The sequence below is a fragment of the Ceratotherium simum genome, chromosome 15 (genome assembly GCF_057802395.1).
Source record: "Ceratotherium simum simum isolate JZ-2026a chromosome 15, ASM5780239v1, whole genome shotgun sequence".
In the NCBI taxonomy this organism is placed as follows: domain Eukaryota; kingdom Metazoa; phylum Chordata; class Mammalia; order Perissodactyla; family Rhinocerotidae; genus Ceratotherium; species Ceratotherium simum.
In genome coordinates, this window is record NC_141914.1 from 37,523,983 (window position 1) to 37,546,282 (window position 22,300).

The 22,300-nt window shown below is 46.0% G+C and overlaps 2 protein-coding genes across 6 annotated transcripts in view; one reads left to right on the forward strand and one right to left on the reverse strand.

Moving 5' to 3' along the window:
• The first annotated feature begins 2,244 nt into the window (after nt 1-2,244).
• TMEM41A (transmembrane protein 41A) lies at nt 2,245-11,482 on the forward strand. Of its 2 annotated transcripts, none has more exons than XM_004424622.3 (5): nt 2,245-2,433; nt 4,170-4,323; nt 6,776-6,937; nt 7,553-7,691; nt 9,422-11,482. In XM_004424622.3, exons 1-5 carry the CDS (start codon nt 2,315-2,317, stop codon nt 9,640-9,642), a joined length of 795 nt encoding a protein of 264 aa, XP_004424679.1. In that variant the 5' UTR covers nt 2,245-2,314; the 3' UTR covers nt 9,643-11,482. The 2 variants fall into 2 exon arrangements, with proteins under 2 accessions (XP_004424679.1, XP_087296030.1); XM_087439904.1 differs by lacking the exons at nt 2,245-2,433; nt 7,553-7,691 and adding exons at nt 2,468-2,915; nt 5,043-5,187 and having other exon boundaries at nt 9,422-9,561.
• Nucleotides 11,483-15,832: 4,350 nt separating this feature from the next.
• Nucleotides 15,833-22,300, reverse strand: part of MAP3K13 (mitogen-activated protein kinase kinase kinase 13) — a 162,228-nt gene continuing 155,760 nt past the window's right edge. For all 4 annotated transcript variants that reach the window (XM_087439897.1, XM_087439898.1, XM_014783111.2 and 1 more), the window contains 3 exons: nt 22,022-22,092; nt 18,794-19,091; nt 15,833-17,995 (listed from right to left, as the gene is read on the reverse strand). In XM_087439897.1, the coding sequence (XP_087296023.1) occupies nt 17,894-17,995; nt 18,794-19,091; nt 22,022-22,092 (471 nt within the window). In that variant the 3' untranslated portion in view covers nt 15,833-17,893. The remainder of the gene's footprint in view (nt 17,996-18,793; nt 19,092-22,021; nt 22,093-22,300) is intronic.

Here is a 22,300-nt window from a genome sequence, read left to right on the forward strand (position 1 = left end):
AGGCAAAAACTAACACGGTGCACGTTCAGCTGTTATGGAGGGTTTGAAGAGAGAAAATGAGAATGGAAGGCTGAGACCATTTTCCCACAAAAAATTTCAAACACATACAGAAACAGAGAAAATGGTATAAAATCCGCCTCCAAGTGCTCCTCATCCAGCTTCAACAATTATCAATTCAATGGCCAATCTTGTTTTATTTATATCCCTACCCACTAAACTCCCATCCCATTAATTTGACCCAAATCTCAGACATTGAATCATTTCATTCATAAATACTTCAGTATTTTTTTTAAAGATTTTATTTATTCATTTTTTCCCCCCAAAGTCCCAGTAGATAGTTGTATGTCATAGCTGCACATCCTTCTACTTGCTGTATGTGGGACGCGGCCTCAGCATGGCCGGACAAGCGGTGCGTCGGTGTGCACCCGGGATCCGAACCCGGGCCGCCAGCAACGGAGCGCATGCACTTAACCGCTAAGCCATGGGGCCAGCCCAGTACTTCAGTATTTTAAAAAGATAAAGTATATCCCCTTTTTTCCTTCTTACAAATGAGTCATATATACTCTAACACTGCAACTTGGTTTTATTTTTGGTGAGGAAGATTGGCCCTGAGCTAACATTTGTTGCCAATCCTCCTCTTTTTGCTGAGGAAGATTAGCCCTGAGCTAACATCTGTGCCCATCTTCCTCCATGTTATATGTGAGACGCCACCACACATGGCTTGATGAGCAGTGCATAGGTCTGCGCCCAGGGTGTGAACCTGTAAACCCTGGGCCGCGAAAGCAGAGCATGCTAACTTAACCACTACACCACCAGGCTGGCCCTACAACTGGTTTGATTTTTATCCTAGCCATCTATCTGGCAACTGCACTGTATCAGGATATATAGAGTTGCCTCCCTCTTTTAGGAAGCTACCTAGTGTTCCATTTGTGAATATACCATAATCAACCTCACTAGTCTCCATTTGGGTTGTTCTCAATCTCTTGATATCAAAACAAAGCTGAGAGAATACCCTTGAACATACATCTTTGTCTACCTATGGGCACATCTATAGGTTAAATTCCTGGATGTGAAATTGCTAGGATCTTGTACACTTTGAAAACTGACAGGTGCTCCCTGTTTGGCCTAAGAGGTGCTTTGAATAATATGATGAGGATGCTTTCTCTCTGCTGTCCAGGCTTGTGACATTTTGGAGTCCTCCTCTCTGTCCTTTCTTCATTTAATCAGTCATATGTCCTACCAACTCATCTCCTCCCAGTCTGACCATCTTCCTCCCTTCATTCCCACTGCTGTGGTCCTGGCTCGGGCCTGCATCCATTCTCACCAGGACAGCTGCAGCTGTCAACTCAGAATGTGTTCCAAGCATCTGCCAGAGCAAAAATCCTAAAACGGAATCTCTTGCTTAAACACCTCTGTTGGTGTCTCACTATGTACAATATTAAAAAATCCAACTCCTTAGCCTGTCTCTCATTGCTTTCCAGGTTGTCTCCAACTTCTCACTCATTCCTCATACACCCTAGGATTCACTGAAACTGAACTCTGGTGCCTTATTTGGGCCCCCAGCTCACCATTTCCCTCCTTTCTCATTGTGGAAATCTTGCTTATCCTTTAAGGTGAACTCAAACCCCACCTCCTCCACGAATCCACGCAGTGCAGGCCCACTGGTGTTGGACCCAGGTTGACTTGGATTCTAATCCTGACTCTCTTTTGGGGGATGTCACTTAATCTTTCTCAGACTCAGATTTTCATCTGTTAAAGACAAATATACTAACCTTGTAAGACTGTTGTGAGGATTAGGGATAATGGGCATAAAGTAGGCGCTCAATAAAGGTAATTTTGATTATTTCCGTGGTCACTAAGACCGTCCTTGATTGGAGCCCCTGGTTCTACACTGGCTGCATTTGCTTTGTGTTACAGCTGGTTGTGGACAAGACTGTCTTGACCACTAGACTGCAAGCTGGCTGTGGGCAAGGCTCGTGATTCACCCCCGGATCTCCCAGCGCCTGGCGGAGGGGCTGCAACTATGTGGAAAGAGACAGACTTGGGAAAAAAAAAAAACAACACAGACGGAAGGAAGACAGACGCACGCGCAGAGGGGCTGGAAGTCAGCTTCCCTCTGGAGTCTCGGCCCGGGAGCACATCCGGCGGAGTCCGGCCCGGGGGCGGGGCCTGGATCTGGGGGCGGGGCTTGGCGCGGACCCCGCCCCGGTCCGCCTGCGAACGTGCTCCGCTGGCGCAGTCCGCGCGCAACGTCGTCCCCGGCGGCGTCTCCAGGCTCCTCCGTGCCTCGGCGGGTCCGGGTGCGGGCGCCGAGATGCGAGGCCTCCTCGGCCTCTTGCTGGTCTTCGCCGGCTGCACCTTCGCCCTGTACTTGCTGTCGACGCGACTGCCCCGCGGGCCGACACTGGGCTCCGCCGAGGAAACTGGAGGCAGGTGTGTGGCCGGGGTGGCGGGGACCGGGGTTCGGGTCAGAGGAAGGGAGCCAGGTCCGCGGATGGGGTCTGGGAATCGGAGATGGGGGTTCCCAGATCAGAGGCCTCGGGTTCGGGGTTTAGGGTTCAGTTCTAGGACTGGAGCTCGGGTGTGGTGTGCGGGCCGCGTCTCCACGGGCTCGGGCAGGCCGGGTGGATGGGGCGGGGCCCTGCGGGCTGAGTGGGATCCTGTCTGGGCGCGGCCGTGCCTCTGGGTGGTGATTGGCGGAGGGAAACGCGGCGCCTACCCCGGCGGAGCCTGCACGCGCTCGTCTGTTCGCGCGGGGCATCGCCTCTCGAGCCGTGTTCCCATCGCCTTCCCAGGCCCAACCCTGACCCCCATTTGCAGCCGACCCTCGCCCCTGTGTGGACCCGCAGCCTCTTCTTCACGACTGCTCTCAGCCGCCCTCCATCGTCCGCCCCACCCGTCCTCACTTCCGTCAGGTCTGCCCTTGGGACTTGAAGGCATTCGGTCTTTAGGAGAAACGTTGCACGGACAACTTTAAATTATTCACGAATTCACGATCGGGTCCGCCTCTCTTCCTGGCTGTCTCTACTTTTCCCCTTCTCGTGACCAACTGGGTGGGGCGGGAGGCGGTACAATACGTACCGGGCTGGTTTGTCCTGAGTGCTGCATACTGTTTGGTAAAGTTCATGGAAGTGTGCCTGATAGCGTTGTGTTGTCAAGGATGTTTTTGATAACTGAATATTAGGACAACTGTTTTCAGTTACTGTATTCTTTTGCTTTAGCTGAGAAGGGCCTGCTGTGGGCGTAGGAAATACTAAGAGAAACATTCTGGTGAGAACTAGGAAGGTCTGCTTCTAATTGATCAGTGATGGATTCAAGCGTTGTTCAGATGGTGGATGCGAGGAAGCCTTTACACTGTAACCCTTGTACTGGATTAGGAGAGCACTGAGGACCAGATAAAGGGCAGGGTGAAAAAGCAGCCTTTTTGAAAGGGTTGGTTTCAAGCCTGACATATTATCAGGAAGGTCATGTTTATGGTGTGGGACAGATACACTTTCCTGGAGAATCTTTAATTGGCTTGTTACTGACTGATAAAACAGTCGTTTTGCCAAGTGACTCAGGAGCAGTGTGAAGTCTGAATTATCCTTGGCCTAAAGCTTGCGGGGGAGGGGTGCTCCTTGTAAGGAAGGCACCTGCCTTGTAAGGGGTGTCCTTGGCCTAAAGCTTGTGGGGGAGGGGTGCTCCTTGTAAGGAAGGCACCTGCCTTGTAAGGGGTGTCCTTGGCCTAAAGCTTGTGGGGGAGGGGTGCTCCTTGTAAGGAAAGCTCCTTTTAGGACACCTACCTGGAAAGTAATCCATTTACCTCTTAAGAATAGATCATAAAACGTGAGAGCTAAAAGGGAATTTAGTAATTATCCAACACCAGCCCCACCTTTTTCCGATAAGGAAACTGAGGCCCAGGGACTAGCCCAAGATCACACACCTGGATAGTAGCAGAGTGGAGATGCTAACCCAGGCCTCTTGCTTCCAAACGGAGGCTTTTCCATCTGTCTCTGCTGTGTTGTATTAGGTCACCCATCATCCTGGTCTCCCATTATGTGTGTGTTCCCAGCAGACCAGATGATGGGCACATTTATAAACGTACTTTGGGAAAAAGACACAGGAAGTGACTTGCTTAGGTACTAGGCTGATCTGGACTCATCTTTCCATCTGCTTTTCCAAATCCCCAGGTCACTGTGGTTCCCCTCAGACCTGGCCGAGCTGCGGGAGCTCTCCGAGGTCCTTCGAGAGTACCGGAAGGAGCACCAGGCCTATGTGTTCCTGCTCTTCTGCAGTGCCTACCTCTACAAACAGGGCTTTGCCATCCCTGGCTCCAGCTTCCTGGTCAGTGCCCTGCCCTCCTTCTGTGCCTGCCGGGAACACAACTCCTGTCTTTGTAGAGGGGCCCTTAGGCTGCACATCAGACGGTCAGAGGACAGACTGTTAGGGCGGCCGTTTATCGACAGCGTCCTCTGTCAGGCAGTGTCCTGGTTGCTTTACCTTCATGACCTTATTTAATTCTCCCAACAGCCAATAATGGGCATGATTATCCACATTTCACAGATAACAAAACAAATGGTGAGAAGTTAAGTAACTGCCCAAGGTGACAGGGCGAGGAGAGGTAGGGCTGGGGTCTGAACCCACCTCTGCCCAGCTCCAGAGTCTGCCTTTCCTCTCAGGTATGCTGTTTCTGTTTCTGAGGCATTGATAGCGATGGAGCGCTGTCCTTGACCCACGCATGCGTGTGTCCTTGACACACACACACACACACACACACACACTGGGCTGGGTCAGCTCTTCCTCCTCAGAGCTCCTGTAATGTTCTGCATTTTGACACTGTTTTTTATTTATTTATTTTTTAATCTGTTTTTTTCCACTAGTCTGGGAGTTCCTTGAGTCAGGGCCTGTTCCTTATTCTCAGCCTTTGTATTCTTTTGCCTGGCATGGGGAAGTGCCTTCATAAATGTTTGATGAGCAAATGCCAGTTGTTCATGGTGATGTTGGCTGTAGAGGATCGGGACGTCTCCCTGGTGTGGAGAAGACAAGTCATTCTGATTTTCCAGGTGGCCCCCCTGGCTCTCGGGAGTTGCAGTGTTAGACCTGGGCTTGTGCTCGGCTATTGGATGCTTCTCATCAGTTGCCATCTCAGGTTATACAGAAGAATGTGTGCTATCCTCCCAGCAGCATTTTAAGCTGGTTCATGTAAATGTATGTATATGTTAGGGCTTGGGGTAGGTTTGAATCCCAGCTGTGTAACCATGGGCAAGCCATTTAGCTTCTCCAACCCTGTTTCCTCATCTGTAAAATGGGAAGACTCCTACTTAACCCCCTAGGATTGTTATGTGGGAGCATTAAGAAAACAGTGGGTGTAGAGTGGCTGGCCCGGTGATGGTGCCTGGCACGCAGTGGCCCTCAGCACTTGTTGAATGATTGAGCAACTGAGCAGGAAACCCTGAAAGCTTCCTTCTGTCCTGTTTCTCTCTCTTGCCCCAGCATCTTCTCTCTCCTGCCCCAGCATTCAGCTCAGGCTGGATCCGCCGCTTAAGCAGTTTCTTTGTTAGAAACCAGAAGAAAAGCAAACGTGTCTGTACCAGGAGAGACAGGAGAGGTGTGTGGTGCTCAGGGTCAGGATCTGACTTCTTGGGGTTGCCCCTGTACCTGCCTTCCGTCTTGAGCTGATCCCTCTTCAGGGCAAAGAGCCAGCTGCTACCCTGGGGTGAATCCAGTCTCTGCCTAGTATGATCTTGGGTGCCATACTTACTGTCTCACCCCTAGAAGGGGGTAAGGATGGTATATGACACAGGGTCGCAGTGAGGATTAAGTAAGACATGTGGTCAAGCACTTAGCACCTAGTGGGTGCTGTGGAGATCCCCACCTTCTCACTTCCACATTCCCCCTTTTTTGTTTTTAATGAATTAATTTTTTTAGAGTGTGTGTGTGTGTGTGTGAGTGTGTGAGGAAGATCGGCCTTGAGCTAACATCTGCCAATCCTCCGCTTTTTGCTGAGGAAGACTGGCCCTGGGCTAACATCCGTGCCCATCTTCCTCCACTTTATATGGGATGCCGCCACAGCATGGCCTGACAAGCGGTGTGTCAGTGCACACCTGGGATCCGAACCCGGGCCACCAGCGGCAGAGCATGCCCACTTAACCACTACGCCACGGGGCCGCCACCCCGACGTTACCCTTTTACTTTCTCTCTTGGATCCCATGGTAGGATGATGGTAGGATGATCTTCCAGCCAAAGTGCATTTAGAAATTATTGGTTCACTTTTCCATTTTTGTTCATCTAAGGCTTTTTTGAGTGTCAGCTAGAACTCTGGTCAACATGGAACCCCCAGTGTTAGCATTCCGTATAGATGTAATTCCAGCAAAAAGCAAAGAAACAAGACATTTTATATAGCTTGTGTGGTCTTAGGGAAAATTCATGGTTTGTGTTCATTTAAAATGGTAAAAATAACTTGTGAGTTTTCTTTCTGCCTTCTGGGAGTGTCTGTGTGTGCCAGACCTGCCACAGCCTGTGCAGCAGGCTGGGGACCGTATACATGTATTTTCCCATTTAATTCTATCCTGCCTTCTGAGAGTTTAATCCTCTTCCCAGTTTTAAGGGTGAAGAGACAGAGGCCAGGGTTGTAGTTCCCAGCTCATCACTTTTCATTCACTTCTTTAAAATGGGAGTTGGGTTTTGGCCGGGAAAATCACTGGACGAGGAGGGGACCTATGACTCCTGGGCTCCAGGGTGAGGTGACTGGTAGCTGCCGGATGTTGTAATGGCTGAGGCTTTGTTTTCTTTGCAGAACGTTTTAGCTGGTGCTTTGTTTGGGCCATGGCTGGGGCTCCTGCTGTGCTGTGTGCTGACATCGGTGGGTGCCACATGCTGCTACCTGCTCTCCAGTATTTTTGGCAAACAGCTGGTGGTCTCCTACTTTCCTGATAAAGTGGCCCTGCTGCAGAGGAAGGTAAGGGGAGTGCTGGGCCCCCAGAAAGTCACCCCATGGCCCTGAGGGGAGTGAGGGGCAGGCATTTCCCACAGTGCTCCTCTGTCCTGTGGGAGGTCCTAGGGGTCCTTTTGATGATTTCAAGAGGCACAGACCTGGGATCAAATCCCAGCTCTGTCATTACCAGCTTTGCGACTTTGGGCAAGTTCCTGATTTCTCTGAGCCTCAGGTACCTCCATTTTAAAAACGAGGAGAGAGGGGCCGGCCCAGTGGTGCAGTGGTTAAGTGCATATGCTCTGCTTCAGTGGCCCGGGGTTCGCAGGTTCGGATCCTGGGTGCGCACCCATGCACCGCTTGTCAAGCCATGCTGTGGCGGAGTCCCATATAAAGTAGAGGAAGATGGGCACGGATGTTAGCCCAAGGCCAGTCTTCCTCAGCAAAAAGAGGAGGATCGGCATCGGATATTGGCTCAGGGCTAATCTTCCTCACAAAAATAAATAAATAAATAAAAATAAAAACGAGGAGAACAGTCTCTGCCCCGGAATTTACAGAATACGTAAAGTATCTAGAACAGTGCCTGGTACCAACCTGGAGACCCTTTCTCCTTCTTAATGGCCTTGTCTTCTTTGGCTACAGGTGGAGGAGAACAGAAACAGCTTGTTTTTTTTCTTACTGTTTTTGAGACTTTTCCCCATGACGCCAAACTGGTTCTTGAACCTCTCAGCCCCGATTCTGAACATCCCCATTGTGCAGTTCTTCTTCTCTGTTCTTATTGGTAAGAAGCTGGTGGGGTAGGTTTAAGTCTTCAGAGTTGTCATGTTGGGGGCCTGCCCTGGGTTACCAGCCACACGGGCATGTACTTGCCTCTGAGAGCACAGGGTCCTGAAGAGCAGCTTCAGGTCTCATGACCTAAAGTACTGGTGTCTGATGTCAAATCTACTCAGGCTTGAACCTGAAAACCCATAAAAATACTTTTGGAAAAAATAAGGATTGTTCATTCTACAACTGTATTTGTACCTAATGTGTGCCAAGCACTGTGCTGGGCCCTGGGATTAGAAGAGTAATCTGTGTAAGACACACAACTTGGCTGGTGGTAAGGGCTTGGTGAGTGTCTGCAGGGGAAGCAGCGTGTGTGGGCAGAGAAAGGGTGGGGGCAGAGGGAAGGAGCAGAGCAAAGGGCTTCCTTTCTGGCTTTGGCCCCTGTTCTGATGAAGATATGCCTTAGAAAGAGCAGGTACTAGTGAGGTTTCTGCTTGCCTTTTGACAATTCTGTGACCTTCAGCAAGCTACTTACCCTCAGTGGGCTGCTTGGCCAGATGAGGGGCTGAGACTAGAGAGCAGTGTTTCTGAAATCCTGGGCCTTGGACCACCTTTATGAGAATGGTGAAGTGTTAACATCCTGTCAAATGAGTGACTTATTTTCTCCACACTGGAAGTAAATCACCTTTAAGCCTAAGGCAGGGATTGCCTCTCTTAAACCTTCCTTAGAGCACGGGGGAGAAGACTACTCAGGGCTTCTAGGTCAAACATATCAAATCTGTGGTTGAGCAGCTGCTATTAATAGGGAATTCTTGAGAGCAAGTGAGATCTTAAATCGAAGCAAAGTCTTCCACAGCTAATTCTGGTCATATCGGCTTTCAGAGTGCCTCAGCACCTTAGTTAGCAGCCTGTAATGACCTGGGGGGCACGAGGCTTGAAAAGACTCTGGAGCTTGGGGTTCCAGTCCCCCCTCTGACAAGCTGTGACCTTGAGTGTTCTATGATCTTGAGGCATCGTCTACTGTAGAAGAAGAATGGATTATCAGGGGGGCCCAAACCAGTCCAAATCTTGAGAGTGAGAGTCAGGAGAGGGTGTTAGAATGCAGATTCCTGGGCTCTCCCCCAGACCCAGGTAACCAGAATCTTGGGGGTGGAGCCCGAAGTTGTGTTTTTAACAGCTTCATCAGGGGATTGTTATGCAACCAGCGTCTCCAGCCACCAGGCAGACTTTTGGGATCCAGTGGATTTGATGACCTCTTAGAGGCAATATAGAACATGAAAAGTAGTACTGCTTCTAGGGAGATTGTCTGTCTTTATCTTATGCATAGTGTAAATCTCATAATGCTGGTGCCTCTCTTCACTTTGGCTGTTGGGCGCTCAGAATCAAATTTGGGGGCACCTCTAGCAAATGGGCAAACCTTATGCATTTTTGTACTAACTGTACTCCCTTATTTTTTTCTCCACTCATTTTGCTTTTCCTATTTAAAAAATTTATTGTAGTGGATATATTTTTGTAAACCACCTTAAGTCTTTTGTTGAACACGGCAGATGTATATGGGGCTGAGGAAAGAGGAGAAAGAGTGGAAAAGAAAAAAGGAAAGAGGTATTATGTTTAGGGGCCAAGAGTTGGGCAAAAAAGCAAAACAAAACCTAGAGTCACTGTAGTGAATTCCTGGTGACATTTCTGAAAGTTTGTTCTTCATTTTCCTGCCCCGCATAACAGGCCCTTTCCCTTTTCTTCCTCCAGGTTTGATCCCATACAACTTCATCTGTGTGCAGACAGGCTCCATCTTGTCAACACTTACCTCTCTGGATGCTCTTTTCTCCTGGGGAACTGTCTTGAAGCTGTTGGCCATTGCCCTGGTGGCCTTAGTGCCTGGAACCCTCATTAAAAAATTTAGTCAGAAAGACCTGCATTTGAAGGAAACAAGCAATGCTAATCATCTAAATAGTAGAAAGGACACGTGATCTGGATTTTTTTGGTTGCCACGTCCCTGGACTCTGTTGCCTGTTTGTGAAATGAGTGTGGTCCTCTAAAGCCCCTCATTGTTTTTTAAATATTCTCAACAGGTGATTTGGGCATTATTCATCTGTGTGCAGTGTCCTGTCATAAAGGATACTCTGCTCTAGAAGATGAATTATATCAGGTTCTCAAACCAGTCCTGATTTAGGAGGATACTCTGCAAAATGGATGGCCTTCTAGAAATCCTGTTTATATTTTATCGAATAACGAGGAACTCAGGAGAGTCTGTTGTATTTGCCTCTCACCAAGCCCTGAGCTGCCTCAGGAGAGGATGCTGATTGTCCTTGTCCAGAATGCCACATCTGCAAATGAGAGGCTGTTGTGATAGGTGTTCTCCTCTTAAGTCCCTGGTGGATGTTAGTAGTGTAAATGATGACATGTGAACCCACATCACTGACATCACTCATCTTGTTAGTCTCTTGAAGAGTGTTTCTTTGTACTTTTTTGCTGATGACCTACCTCTTTCGTAAACCAAGGGGAACAAGTGATGCACTGCATAGAACTTCCACGTACAGCTCAAATGCACAGTGACTTCTGTGATGCTCTTTTTGTTCAGACACACTGATGTTACTATATATGTCAAATCTCCTTTTTTGCATGTCCTGACAATTAAGCTGATTGCAAACAGACTATTAAATATGAATGGAGAAAACTGTATGTTATGGATATGTTCTGGAGAAATTCTTACCCATCTGGACAGGGCAGGGCCAGGCCCTTGACTCACCTGAACCAAATGACCATCAGTACATTTTCTGATCTGTCTTTTCTGTGTGGGAATCCCTTCTCTGTCTTCCTGCTAGGAGAATGGATTCAGTACACTCGGGTATCAGCCAGTGTACCCTCTGAATGTTTTTTTCATTTTGTCATTTGCTGAGAATAACTGAGGAATAATTCTATTTTATCTTTTAATTTAAAGAGGAAAACTTGGTATTTGGATTACTTTGTTGTATTGTATTTTAATTCTCTGTAGCCATCACTGCTTCCTACAGCTGAATTGGCACAGACCTGGGATAGTGATTCCAAGGACAGAAGGACCTTGGCACTTAAACTGACCGGCTCTGGGATCCTGTACCCTACAGAGTAACACATTGTTTCGTACCAGAACTGTTGCCCTGGGGCATTATCTGCTGGGTTTTTGATTTGGCTTGGCCAAGAGTCTTGCCAAGGCATTAATGTAGGCCACTTGTTCTACATGAATTCTTGGGAATACTCATGTTCAGTTGAAAGAGTGAATTCCCAGTGTTTTTTGGACTGATCCAAAAAACACAACAAGGATTCATTTTTAAAGATGTATTGCTTGAGGGCCGGCCCCGTGGCTTAGCAGTTAAGTGCATGTGCTCCGCTGCTGGCGGTCTGGGTTCGGATCCCGGGCGTGCACCGACGCACCGCTTCTCCCGCCATGCTGAGGCTGCGTCCCACGTACAGCAACTAGAAGGATGTTAAACTACGATGTACAACTACCTACTGGGGCTTTGGGGGAAAATAAATAAATAAAAATTATAAAAAAAAAAATATGTATTGCTTGAAAAGAAGCTTGATTACAGAGTGGGGGTAAGGAGGAGGCCAACTGTACTTTGAAGTTCATGGCCCTCTGTGTTCTGGAGTAGGAGGAGGGAAGGTGACACAGGGAAACTTTCTACACTATTGCAAGTGTGTGCCCTTTGCCCTCTATCAGGGTCCTTAGATTTATCTCTCCCTCCTCCCTCACAATTTTGCAACAACGTGCCTTATCAGTTGTGAGTTTCCAGGCAAAACAGGTTCCCAAATAAATGGATATAAATGTTCTGTGTGGTGTGTGTTTGTACATGTTGCTAACTTTCAGTTTCCCTTGCCAGTGGGAATCAGGATTGGCTGAAAATCAGACAATCCAAAATGGTGTTTTAGCTTTCCACTCTCAGTAGTCTTACCAGTATTATTCTTTGGAAGCCAGATTTTCATTTGCACCTTTTCCCTCTCTATGCTCACTTTATAGTGGGTACTAATGACGGAGGAGTTGCTATACGATGGGCAGCAGGAAAGCTCAAGGAAGAAGCAGAGTGCCTATCTAGGCTATGACAATTATCAAGAAGAGACTTTAACAAAAAAAAAAACGACGATTGTCTCTTTCTTCTGTGGATGTGTCTGACGAAAAAGTCACAGAAACCATTTCCCATCACCTATTTTTCTGGCTGCAATAAACCCAGTCATGTAAAGTCTTCCTCCCCTAAATTTCTGACAAATGCTGAGACTTGTGAAGGCAGTTCCCAGGACACAAACAAACAGTACCTTTAGGAAAAGACAGGACCAGAAAACAGTGAAGTACACTTTGTTTAATTCCATGCATTTGTTTGATAGTCACTCTTGTTCCCATGGCTGTACAATTGTTCAGTACAAAGAGGGAGCCGGCGTCAGAAACCAACACATGGAGCGGGGAACTAACAGGACCGGAGACCACAGGGGAGACTGATGAGGGAGTTCATTTTGAGACTTAACCACAAAAAAGAAGTTAATTTGCTCCAAATTGAAAGGAACTCAAATTATCACAATAAAGAATCAAAGTGCGTCTTCTTACTTCCAGAGTCTGAGAAGTGGTCACTCTGGAGGTGGAGAGTTACTAGGTGATGTAGTCAGTAAGGGACATCTTCCTAATAGCTTGCACACTCTGGCTGGGGTTCCCTCCGGCCTGCAACCATTGGAGGACCCTGTCTGCCTGGTCACTGGGCAGCAGCCTGGGGCTCGGGGCTGGCATTCCCCTGAGTGCTGTGAAGTGGCCCTGGAGAGTAGGCCTGGGACTGTGCCAGAAGTTTCCTTACAGTGGCCTTGCCATCTGCTTGGAGGCTTGGCTCTGTGAAATCCTGCCATCATGCTCTGGTTATGTGACAGTTAACAAAAGCTTTAACCCAACTCCTTTGGGGGTCACCCTGTTTCTCAGAGCAGTGATTTCAGAGCTCCCCTCTTCTGCCACCTGTCCCTGAGAAGTGTTCCCAGTTCCACAAGGGTCCCCCACTTGGCAGCCTAGTTCATTCCAGTTTGAATGGGCGCTCGCAGTATCGGTGTAACATGCAAACAAGCAGAGTAATGTGATTCTTAACGTGCTCGTCTGTGAGGTTGGTAACACCGGTGATATGAATGTACTAGGACATTTATTCTATGAAATCAGCAAAGAAGAAAAATCTTGCTGCCTGGAAAGGCACTAAATTCATATTGACAGTACAAGTCAAAGTGTTAAAAAGAATGTCACGTTGTTTTGGTACATTAGTCTCACAGAGTCTAAGGAAGAAGCAAGTAACTGGGACTTATATTAATTTTTTGTTTATAGAAGTTGAGGGAGGAACATGCTAATTTAACACAAATGATGTAAATGAAGAGACATTTTGAAATTCAATCAAAGGAATTAGTGACTGGAGATTATTCAATTGGAATTGTAGTCCAAAATGGCAGTGGGGGGGCCAGCCCCGTGGTGTAGCAGTTAAGTGTGCATGCTCTGCTGCTGGGGCCCAGGTTCGGATCCTGGTTGCGCAGCGATGCTACTGCTTGTCAGGCCATGCTGTGGCAGTGTCCCATATAAAGTGGAGGAAGATGGGCACAGATGTTATCCCAGGGCCAGTCTTCCTCAGCAAAAAAAAAAAAAAAAAAAAGAGGAGGATTGGCATGGATGTTAGCTCAGGGCTGATCTTCCTCACAAAAAACAAACAAACAAACGAAAAAACAAAAGGGCAGTGGGTGGAGGCAAGTGGCCTTTTCCTGCCAATGGTATTGCTCCGACAGCCATAGGGTGGGATCCAAAAGAACACTGATGGGATCCTGTCATTCTCTTGTCAAGGCTAACTCAAAATCTCAAACCACCTTTAGGAAATTAATTATAAGCTTAGAGCTGGGATGGCAAACAGATCTCCCTTTCACACCAATTCCAATCAAGTGGTAGTTGTTGCTCCAAGTGCTGTGTTGTGAGAGGTTCTGAGGCTGTGTTCAGGCTCAGCAGGAAAGAATATGTTGATCAACAAATAACGTCGGTCTTGGGTGTTTAGAGTGGAGATAGTAGATGGTGGTATGTGGTGGTATTTTGGTTTCTGGCTTAGTGGAAAAACAAAACAGCACACTATACTGCAGAGCAAGGCGGGAATTCCTTGGATTCCAAATATTATATTCTATTTTGCAGAATTCAGTTTCAGGAAGTTCAAGTAGGAACATTTTAAGGGGAGAAAATTGAGACATAAGGGCATGTAAAAGAAGAGTAACTCATTTGATCAATAAGGATGCACTGACACTGAAAGGATGTCAATGCTGCACAGTGGGGGAGGGCATTTAAAATTAGGTTGGAACCAGGAAAACCCAAAACCATCAAATCTATTACTTAGAGTAAGAGGGAAATTTAGCACAATGAGGCCGTGAAATGTATGTCTAGTACTTTTTAAATTCTACTAAAAATATCCTTAATTCTAGAAGGATAAATTTGTTGATACTGAAGTTTTTAAATATCTGAACTTCAAGTAGGTCATAACCAAATCATCTTACAACAGAGCGAGTATCTTCACCTTTCTGAGTAGGAGTTCCACAATCTTGCAAACATGTCTAAACTTTAGTGGTGGTAAGGTCTATTATAATTTCAAAGTGGACGTAGGCTTCTCAGTCCCTCTGCTAAGCAATTTTAAGAGGAATTGTTATACAGAGGACATGATCTAGAAATAGATGGAAATCAGAACCAAATGCTCATCTGCAACACAAATTAAAACTCATTATCTTCCAGTAAGTCAAAAACAGATGCTAAATGAATGTGGACATTCATCCCAAGGGGGTTAAACTTTCAATCAACAATGAAGCTTGAAATCACAGTCCTGTGAGGTTCCTTAAAGCACTGTTACACAGTTGTCAGGACTGAAGGATTAGCTCTTAAATTCCCTGAGCTCTTGATTCAACACTCTTCAGATGACTGTGGAGTTGTTCTCAAAGAAACACACACCAATTCAAAATTGTCCTTGTTAGCTCAAGGCAGGCAGTGAAGGGCAAGGCTGGAGTAGAAAGGCATTTCTCTTTTTAACCTAGACTAAAGACCCTGTTCTTCTATGAAGCCTCTAGTCACTTCTGCTAAGAAATAAATAAAAACGTTCAATGTGGAACTTTATTCAACTCTGGACAATACAGTAAGTGACTGAAGATTCAACACTGTCTGCTACTCAAATATGTTCATAACAGTGAATCGAGATAGGTATATGGCATTATCATGACAGACAGTCAGGATGGGAATTAAAAAAACTTATCAAAATTATGAGGTATCAGGTGTGGGTTTTCTAGCAGGACCATCACTGAAAGGTGTAAGACAGATGCTGACCCTCATGTTTCTCTTTTGCCACTATAGGTGGGCAAGAACTGGACAAGCTGAAGTGTCAGTGCTTTATGTCGGACAGAAAGAGGGCATAGAGTTGTAGGCTCTCTGTTCCCAGAAGAAACAAACCAGAGAGATTCACAGGACAGTGTGGTCTAAAGTCCGAGGATGGAAAATAGGGCCTTTCAAGGTACTTTTCCAGCCCTGCGATCCTCTAAGTGACTAGGCCTCATTCTAGAATTTCTCCAGTCTTGTTATGGGATGACATTACAGCTAGGCATTTTATGTCATGCCATATATATATCTCCATATCCTTTTTTTAAGTCTCCCTGCTACTCCCAACAAGGAGGAAAAAGGTTGGTTTTGTGGGATCTATCTGGCAGGAAGGAGATTACAAACTATGCTGCCAGTTCTTGAAACAATCTAACCCACGGGCCCCGTGCAGAAACTCTCTAGGTCTCTTCCTTTCAGGGCATTAAATAATTCTCTTTTTGCTTCTAATGTAGTCCCACGATTTTATTTCTTAAGAAACTGGAGAAAGTTTACAGCTTTTGAAGTATTTGTCCATCCACTCAGTCATGTGCCCAGCCAGGAGCTTTCATGATCAAGTCAGAATCACAATGTATCCACTGGGCGCCAGGGCAGAACGCTTGTCCTCAGATGATTGTAGTTGTCCACAGAAAACGAGGGGATACAACTAGGATGAATGCCAGGGAGCTCCCAAATGGCAGTTCCATTATCATTCCTTCATAAAAATCATAAAAATCCATAATAATTCATAGTTAGCAATAAACACAATCATTGTGCTACACAGTAAACCACACCTTCTGATCGACAGAAAATGAGAATGATAATAATTATTATAAAATAAAATAACAATGATAATAATGCCATAACTTAAGATCTTTCATGTAGTCCAGCTACAGAATTTATACAAAATGGAATAATTTAATGCAAACAATACTGCTCTCTGTATAAGTTAAACATTTTCCTTCATTCTACCTAAGAGCTATAAATTATAGACACTAAATTTTAAATCAATGTCTCAACATAAAGTGTAAACAAATGGAGGGATCAAACAAGCAAAAGGAACTGCTCTAACTTCCCTCCCGCCTTTCCTTTTTGGCCGATGCAATCAGTGAAACCCAGAGGAGGGCAACGTTTTCATCTATGTTGGAAATGGGTTAAGACCTGTATGTGTCAGTCTCTCCGAATGTCCAATATGATGCCATGTCAGAGAGTCTAGCCATCTTCTTCAGGTCTTGAGCCTAGAGAGGTTGTTTAACAGTAACCGATCTTGGAGACAGAGACAGGAACTAGGCCAACATCAGTTTTTATATAAAATTTTAGATAAAAATGTCCTTAAAGCTGAGGCACCATGAAGTACCTTGGGATGCTTTTCAGAGCCCATGACCCTGGAGACAGGAAGGACCTCATGCCTTGGACAATGTACAATCTTTCCAATCTCTGTTTAGCATCAGTTGTTCTTTCCATAAATTTCCAAATCCAATTATTCAAAACTGCATCAATGCAAAGTGAAGTAAAACACACTGTACAAGTAGCATTTAACAAAAATGCTATTGTGGTGGGAGACGGGTTGTCTTTTGCAAGTTGCTTATTTTGCCTTTATTCTGATAGCGGTAGCCAGTCACTAAAGCTTCCAGGATGGAATGAGTTAATGAATAAAAACAAGGGGGATGGCTTGGCGTTGGACATTGCACAGACTCACACACATCCTAGCTGCCTTCAAAGTCTGTTGTCCTGTTTGAATCAATATGACTCTGGTAGATAAGCAACTTGGTTCCAGGGAGGGGTCATCCCATCTTCTCCACGTAGCTGAACTGAGACATCCTGAGAATGTACTTCTACAAATTCCACATTTGCTTTTCCAACACTGTTGTAAATTTTCTTTTTCTCTTATCCTTCTTTCCTCCTCAGGCCCACCCATCCCCCTCCTTTTTTTCCTAAACGAAGTGATCAACAGGTGGAAAGGAAATAGGCTACAAGAAAATGGCACTTGAGTCTGAAAAATCAACACATTGGTCAAGGTAACACATTTGTCAAGGTGATGACAATGACAGCATTGAAGAGGAAGTATTTGTCAGGGACAAGGTTTGATGCTAACTGTGTAAGTCTTACTACCGAATGCTGCTTAAAATTTTAGAAATGAAATCAGCTTCCAAATACACAGTTTTCTTTTTCCTCCTAGAGGAAGTACATGCCCTCAAAGACCCTGGGTGCAAGTATCTGGTCACCAAACTTTTCTAGGTCATTTTCATCACCTATCTGGACAAGCTGGTTGAACTTAATGTGGCCTGTTCACAAGTTACCTGGAATTGCTTTTCTTTTGCTCTTCTTCATTTTCTAAAACGCTCAATATGTCTTGCTCTGGCTCTTCTTCAGTCACTTATGGCCAAAAGAACTGGTCCCCTGTTCAAGTAGCAATAATACCTCCTGGCCCCACCAATTCCCAAGGATATTGCTCCTAACTGCCACTTCTTTCTTTTCATTCTTCCTTTCTCTCTCTCTTTTTTTTTGCAAGAGATTATTGTCTCTCTCTATATATCATATATAGTTCACTCTTTACAGTACAAAGTGTTAAAATGTCAAACAAAAATAAATATCAATGTTACAGTAGCTAGAATATTCAATAAAATAGATCCCTGCCATTCTTGATTGAGAAGTTCGTGAGACTTAATTTCATTTGGATATTTTTTTCCAGAGATTTGCAAAGTCTCATGTTCCTGTTATTGCAGCTCGTTTCTAGGGGTAGGAAAGATAGGGCAGCTCTCTTCCTAGACAAAAAAGCAGGGAGAGAGTGGGAAGAGTCTCGGGGTGGGATGGATTTGAAATGCCAGTATAGTCATGAGATCTTCAGGATGGGTATTCTTTCATTACCAAGTAGCAGAGCTGTAGTGTTTATTGGTCCTAACTGTGGCATCAGAACACTCCCCATCTGAAGAGTCACAGTCCGATTCTTCAAACTGCATAGGATTCTGCAAAGTCAGGACAAAATAAAACCTTAATTCATTTTTGCACTCATTCAGCAAACATATGTTGAACCGCCCCCCCCCCCACACCGCACTGTGCTGGGTTGCTGGGTAAGGGGGCTATGAAGATATATAATGATGATGATGACGATGACAATTATAACAGTACCAGCACCCCCCACCACCACTTATATAGCATTTACTATGTTCTATGCACAGCTGCAAATACTTTACATCTATTAATCCTCACAACCACCCTATGAAATAGATGCTGTTATCATACCCATTTTACAGATAAGGAGACTGACCTACAGAGAGGTTAAGCGGCTTGCGCAACATCGCACAGTAAGTAAGTGGAAAGGCTGGGATTTGCATCTAGGCAGTCGGATTCCAGGGTATACACTTTCAACCACTATGCTATCCTGCCTCTCAAAAGGCACTAAATGCACTGAAGTGTTACATGTGCTATGACAGTATCTTTCAGGGGACAGTGGGGACATGGAGGAGGAGGGCGCATGCCCTTAAACAGGTTGGGAGATGGGGTCGGGAGGAGGTGATATTTGAGGTAAATCTTGGGATGAAGGGTTCCTGAGCAGCTCAACGTTTGTGCCTCATTTGGGAGCACTGCCCTCACTGCGAGGAGCTCCGTTGATCTCTGCCCTTCTACTTGCTTCACAGAGGCAGTTGTTTTATCTTATGTACTACACGATAATTGTCAAGGCCCTAGAGACTTGAGCATGTTCTAACCCAAAAAAGCTACAAGAAGGGAACAGTGATGAGAGGAGAAGGGAGAGAAGCCCTCACCTCATAACCTCGGTCCTCCGCACACAGCTTGCCCAGAGACATCTGTGTCTTCACGCGGCGCACAGCACACTCCTTGTCAGAGAGCCCATCCGAATGCGAGGATATCTCAATGGGGATCTCCGGCGTCTGGGACAGCAGGTCATCTAGCTTCTCCGCCAGGCGGTCTTCAAGTTTATCTGCTAACTCATCTGGACTGTTTGAGTGGTCACTGGTATTTCCCTCCTCTCCATCAGACACAGAGAAATTCTCAGAGCTAAAGGTTGAATACGACTGGCAACTGCTGATACAGCGATGGGGCCTAGAACCACAAAGAACCAGAACAACTTCATCACAGAAACAGCTACTTCCCTTTCCTTGTCTGTCCATCACAGCTTGGGTGTGAGGTCATCTCGTTTTTATCCTGCCCCTGAGGGAGATTCAAATCCAGATAGGTAGAAACTAGATAAACTTTAAAGCAACAGAGAAGGACATGTGAATTTTGGTTTATATATTTATGTGGCTAAACACTACACTCCAAAGCTACCACTTTGTTGTTTTTTGTTTTTTTTGTGAGGAAGATCAGCCCTGAGCTAACATCCATGCCAATCCTCCTCCTTTTTTTTTTTTTATTTATTTATTATTTATTTTTTATTTTTTTTTGTGAGGAGATCAACCCTGTGCTAACATCTGCCAATCCTCCTCTTTTTTTGCTGAGGAAGACTGGCCCTGGGCTAACATCCGTGCCCATCTTCCTCCACTTTATATGGGACGCTGCCACAGCATGGCTTGCCAAGCAGTGCATCGGTGTGCGCCCGGGATCCGAACCAGCGAACCCCGGGCCACCGCAGTGGAGCGCTCGCACTTAACCACTTGCGCCACCGGGCCGGCCCCAACCAATCCTCCTCCTTTTTTTTTTTTCCCCCAAAGCCCCAGTAGATAGTTGTATGTCATAGTTGCACATCTTTCTAGTTGCTACATGTGGGTTGCGGCCTCAGCATGGCCGGACAAGCGGTGCGTTGGTGCGCGCCTGGGATCCAAACCCGGGCTGCCAGCAGCGGAGCGCCCGCTCAACCGCTAAGCCATGGGGCCGGCCCCCAAAGCTACCACTTTGGATGGCTACTACTAGTTTTTGAAAAAATTGGCTGGTCTAAGCATCCTGTGTACACATATGCACAGTATGGAAATGTTCAAATTGAAATTATGCTTCTTATTCATAGAATCCTAGATTCTCAGGTGAAAGAGATTTTGGAGATTCTCTGGATTGACTCATTTCCCAGATCAGAAAACTGAAGCCAGAGAAGAGAAGTGACTTGTTCCAGGCTACACCATCAGAGACGGCAGAGCTGCGGCTTGGGCGGGGCCAGTCACACCCGGCTCAGTGTCCTCTACCCCCACCCCACCCCAGCTGTAGTTCCTATTGGGCATGGCAGCCCTGGAAGGCCGAGTGCCTTTACCACCCCTGTCCACCGACCCCCCAACAGGAATGAGCTTGGAAGGAACATTCACTCTGCAGCTGGGGACGCTGCCCACCCAGTTAGTGGTTCATTCCAGTTAACATCTGGGTTTAGCTCTGATGTGGCAAAGCTTGGTGCGGGGGGAGCCTGGAATTTGTAAAAGTTCCTCATTTCTTTCCCATTGTTTATAAGTAGCCTAGCAAATAAGAATGCTGTTAGCTTATACTGGTTTTAAAAACAAAACAAATAATAAAAGACCACTGCCTTTTTCCCCTGTCATTGTCTGATCTTTCTGTATTAGTACAAGCAATTTCGATGGCATATGCTCTGAGCCTGGCAGGTGTTTAGGCCAGGTGATGGGCTGGGGGCGGGGATCAAGGACACACGAACAGAGGAAGATGGAGGGCGCCCAGGTGGGCAAGGGAAGTTAAAGAAGGACTCAAAGCTCCCGATCCAGAAGGAGACAGGGAGAAGAATGTTATAACATAAAAAGCAAAACCACATGGTAAAAACATAAATATAATCTGCATTATAGCAAAAATAAAGGTGAGAAGCCATTAGGTGGCCTGAGTTCATGGTGTGTCATAGGAACAAAAGCTGGGAGTAACATCACTGTGATGCCAGCAGAATGAGTTCAGAGGATGAAAAGACATCTGACTCGGGCTCAATCTCGCCGCGTAGGAGAAAACATAGTGTCCAAGAGGACAATAAGACAGCAATAACGACACGGCAGGACTAGCTCAGGGGATGAGAACAGATTTCAACTTTGTGCAGTGTGGGGACGCAGAATACAATTTACCAAAGGACTAGGAGTCCCTTGGTTTACAGAGAATTCCTGTTTCTGGGCAGGGACACAAACCTTCCTGGGAGATTCTTTGAGCCTTACTCTTCAAGAACAGAAGGCCTATTAGCAGAACAGTCCCCCTGGAAGGAAAACTACCTTCCCTGTGTCTACATAGGAGCAGCTCTATTCTAGAAGTAGGGGGTGCCGTCCTTTTTTAATCCTACGAGCAAAATTATCATCTCTGGCTAAATAGGAAGTTATTTCTAAGACTGGGTTGAGGAAGTCTCAACTTATCTAATTATAATTAATTTGAGGTATAAAATTCATGGAGAGTGCTGCAGATTGAACTGTGTCCCCCCCAAATTCATATGTTGAAGGCCTACCCCCAGTGTGACTGAATCTGGAGACAGGGTGTTTAGGAGGTAACTGAACTTAAATGAAGTCATAAGGGTGGGGCCCTAATCTGATAGGACTGTGGCCTGATAAGAAGAGGAAGATCTCTCTCTCTCTCCCACCATGTGAGGACACAGCAAGAAGGCTGCTATCTGCAAGCTAGGAAGAGAGTTCTCATCAGGAACCTTTATCTTGGACTTCTAGCCTCCAGAACTGTGAAAAATAAATTTCCATTGTTTAAGCCACCCAGTCTGTGGTATTTTGTTATGGCAGCCTGAGCAGACTAATACAGGGAGGTATACTAGAAACCAATAGAATTACCCAAAAAACAGCATGGCCATCTCTCATAAACTGCCCACTATATTCTCAATTGTTACCTTGAATGTGTATTTATGTGCCTCATCTTGAAGTTCCTTTGAAATGAATTCCGATGAACTGGGGTCTGCTGTGCACAGCCAGCTACCAAAATGTGGCAATGGGAAACCATGAACACAGTGAGTTCAAATTTCCCTATAAGTTGGCTGTTAGAAAGTGACCTGGGACTGAAAAGGAAGTGTGGCAAACTCAGGATTTCCCTCGATTACACCGAAAGCAATCATATGTGTTTGTTGGTTTTACCTCTGTCTTCGGGGAAATTCAACTTCACTATCTACTTCCCCTTCTTCCTCTTCTGAGGAGTCATCTCCACTCTGAGGAGGACAAGGAGAAAAGAGTTTTATTTCTCTCTCTCTCTCTGTCACTCACACACACACACACACACACACACACACACAGTCCTTGTAAAACATTTAATTATCATCAAAAGGCATTGAGTAGTAGCTTGCTATCATTTTTTTTGTGTGTGAGGAAGATCAGCCCTGAGCTGACATCCATGCCAATCCTCCTCATTTTGCTGAG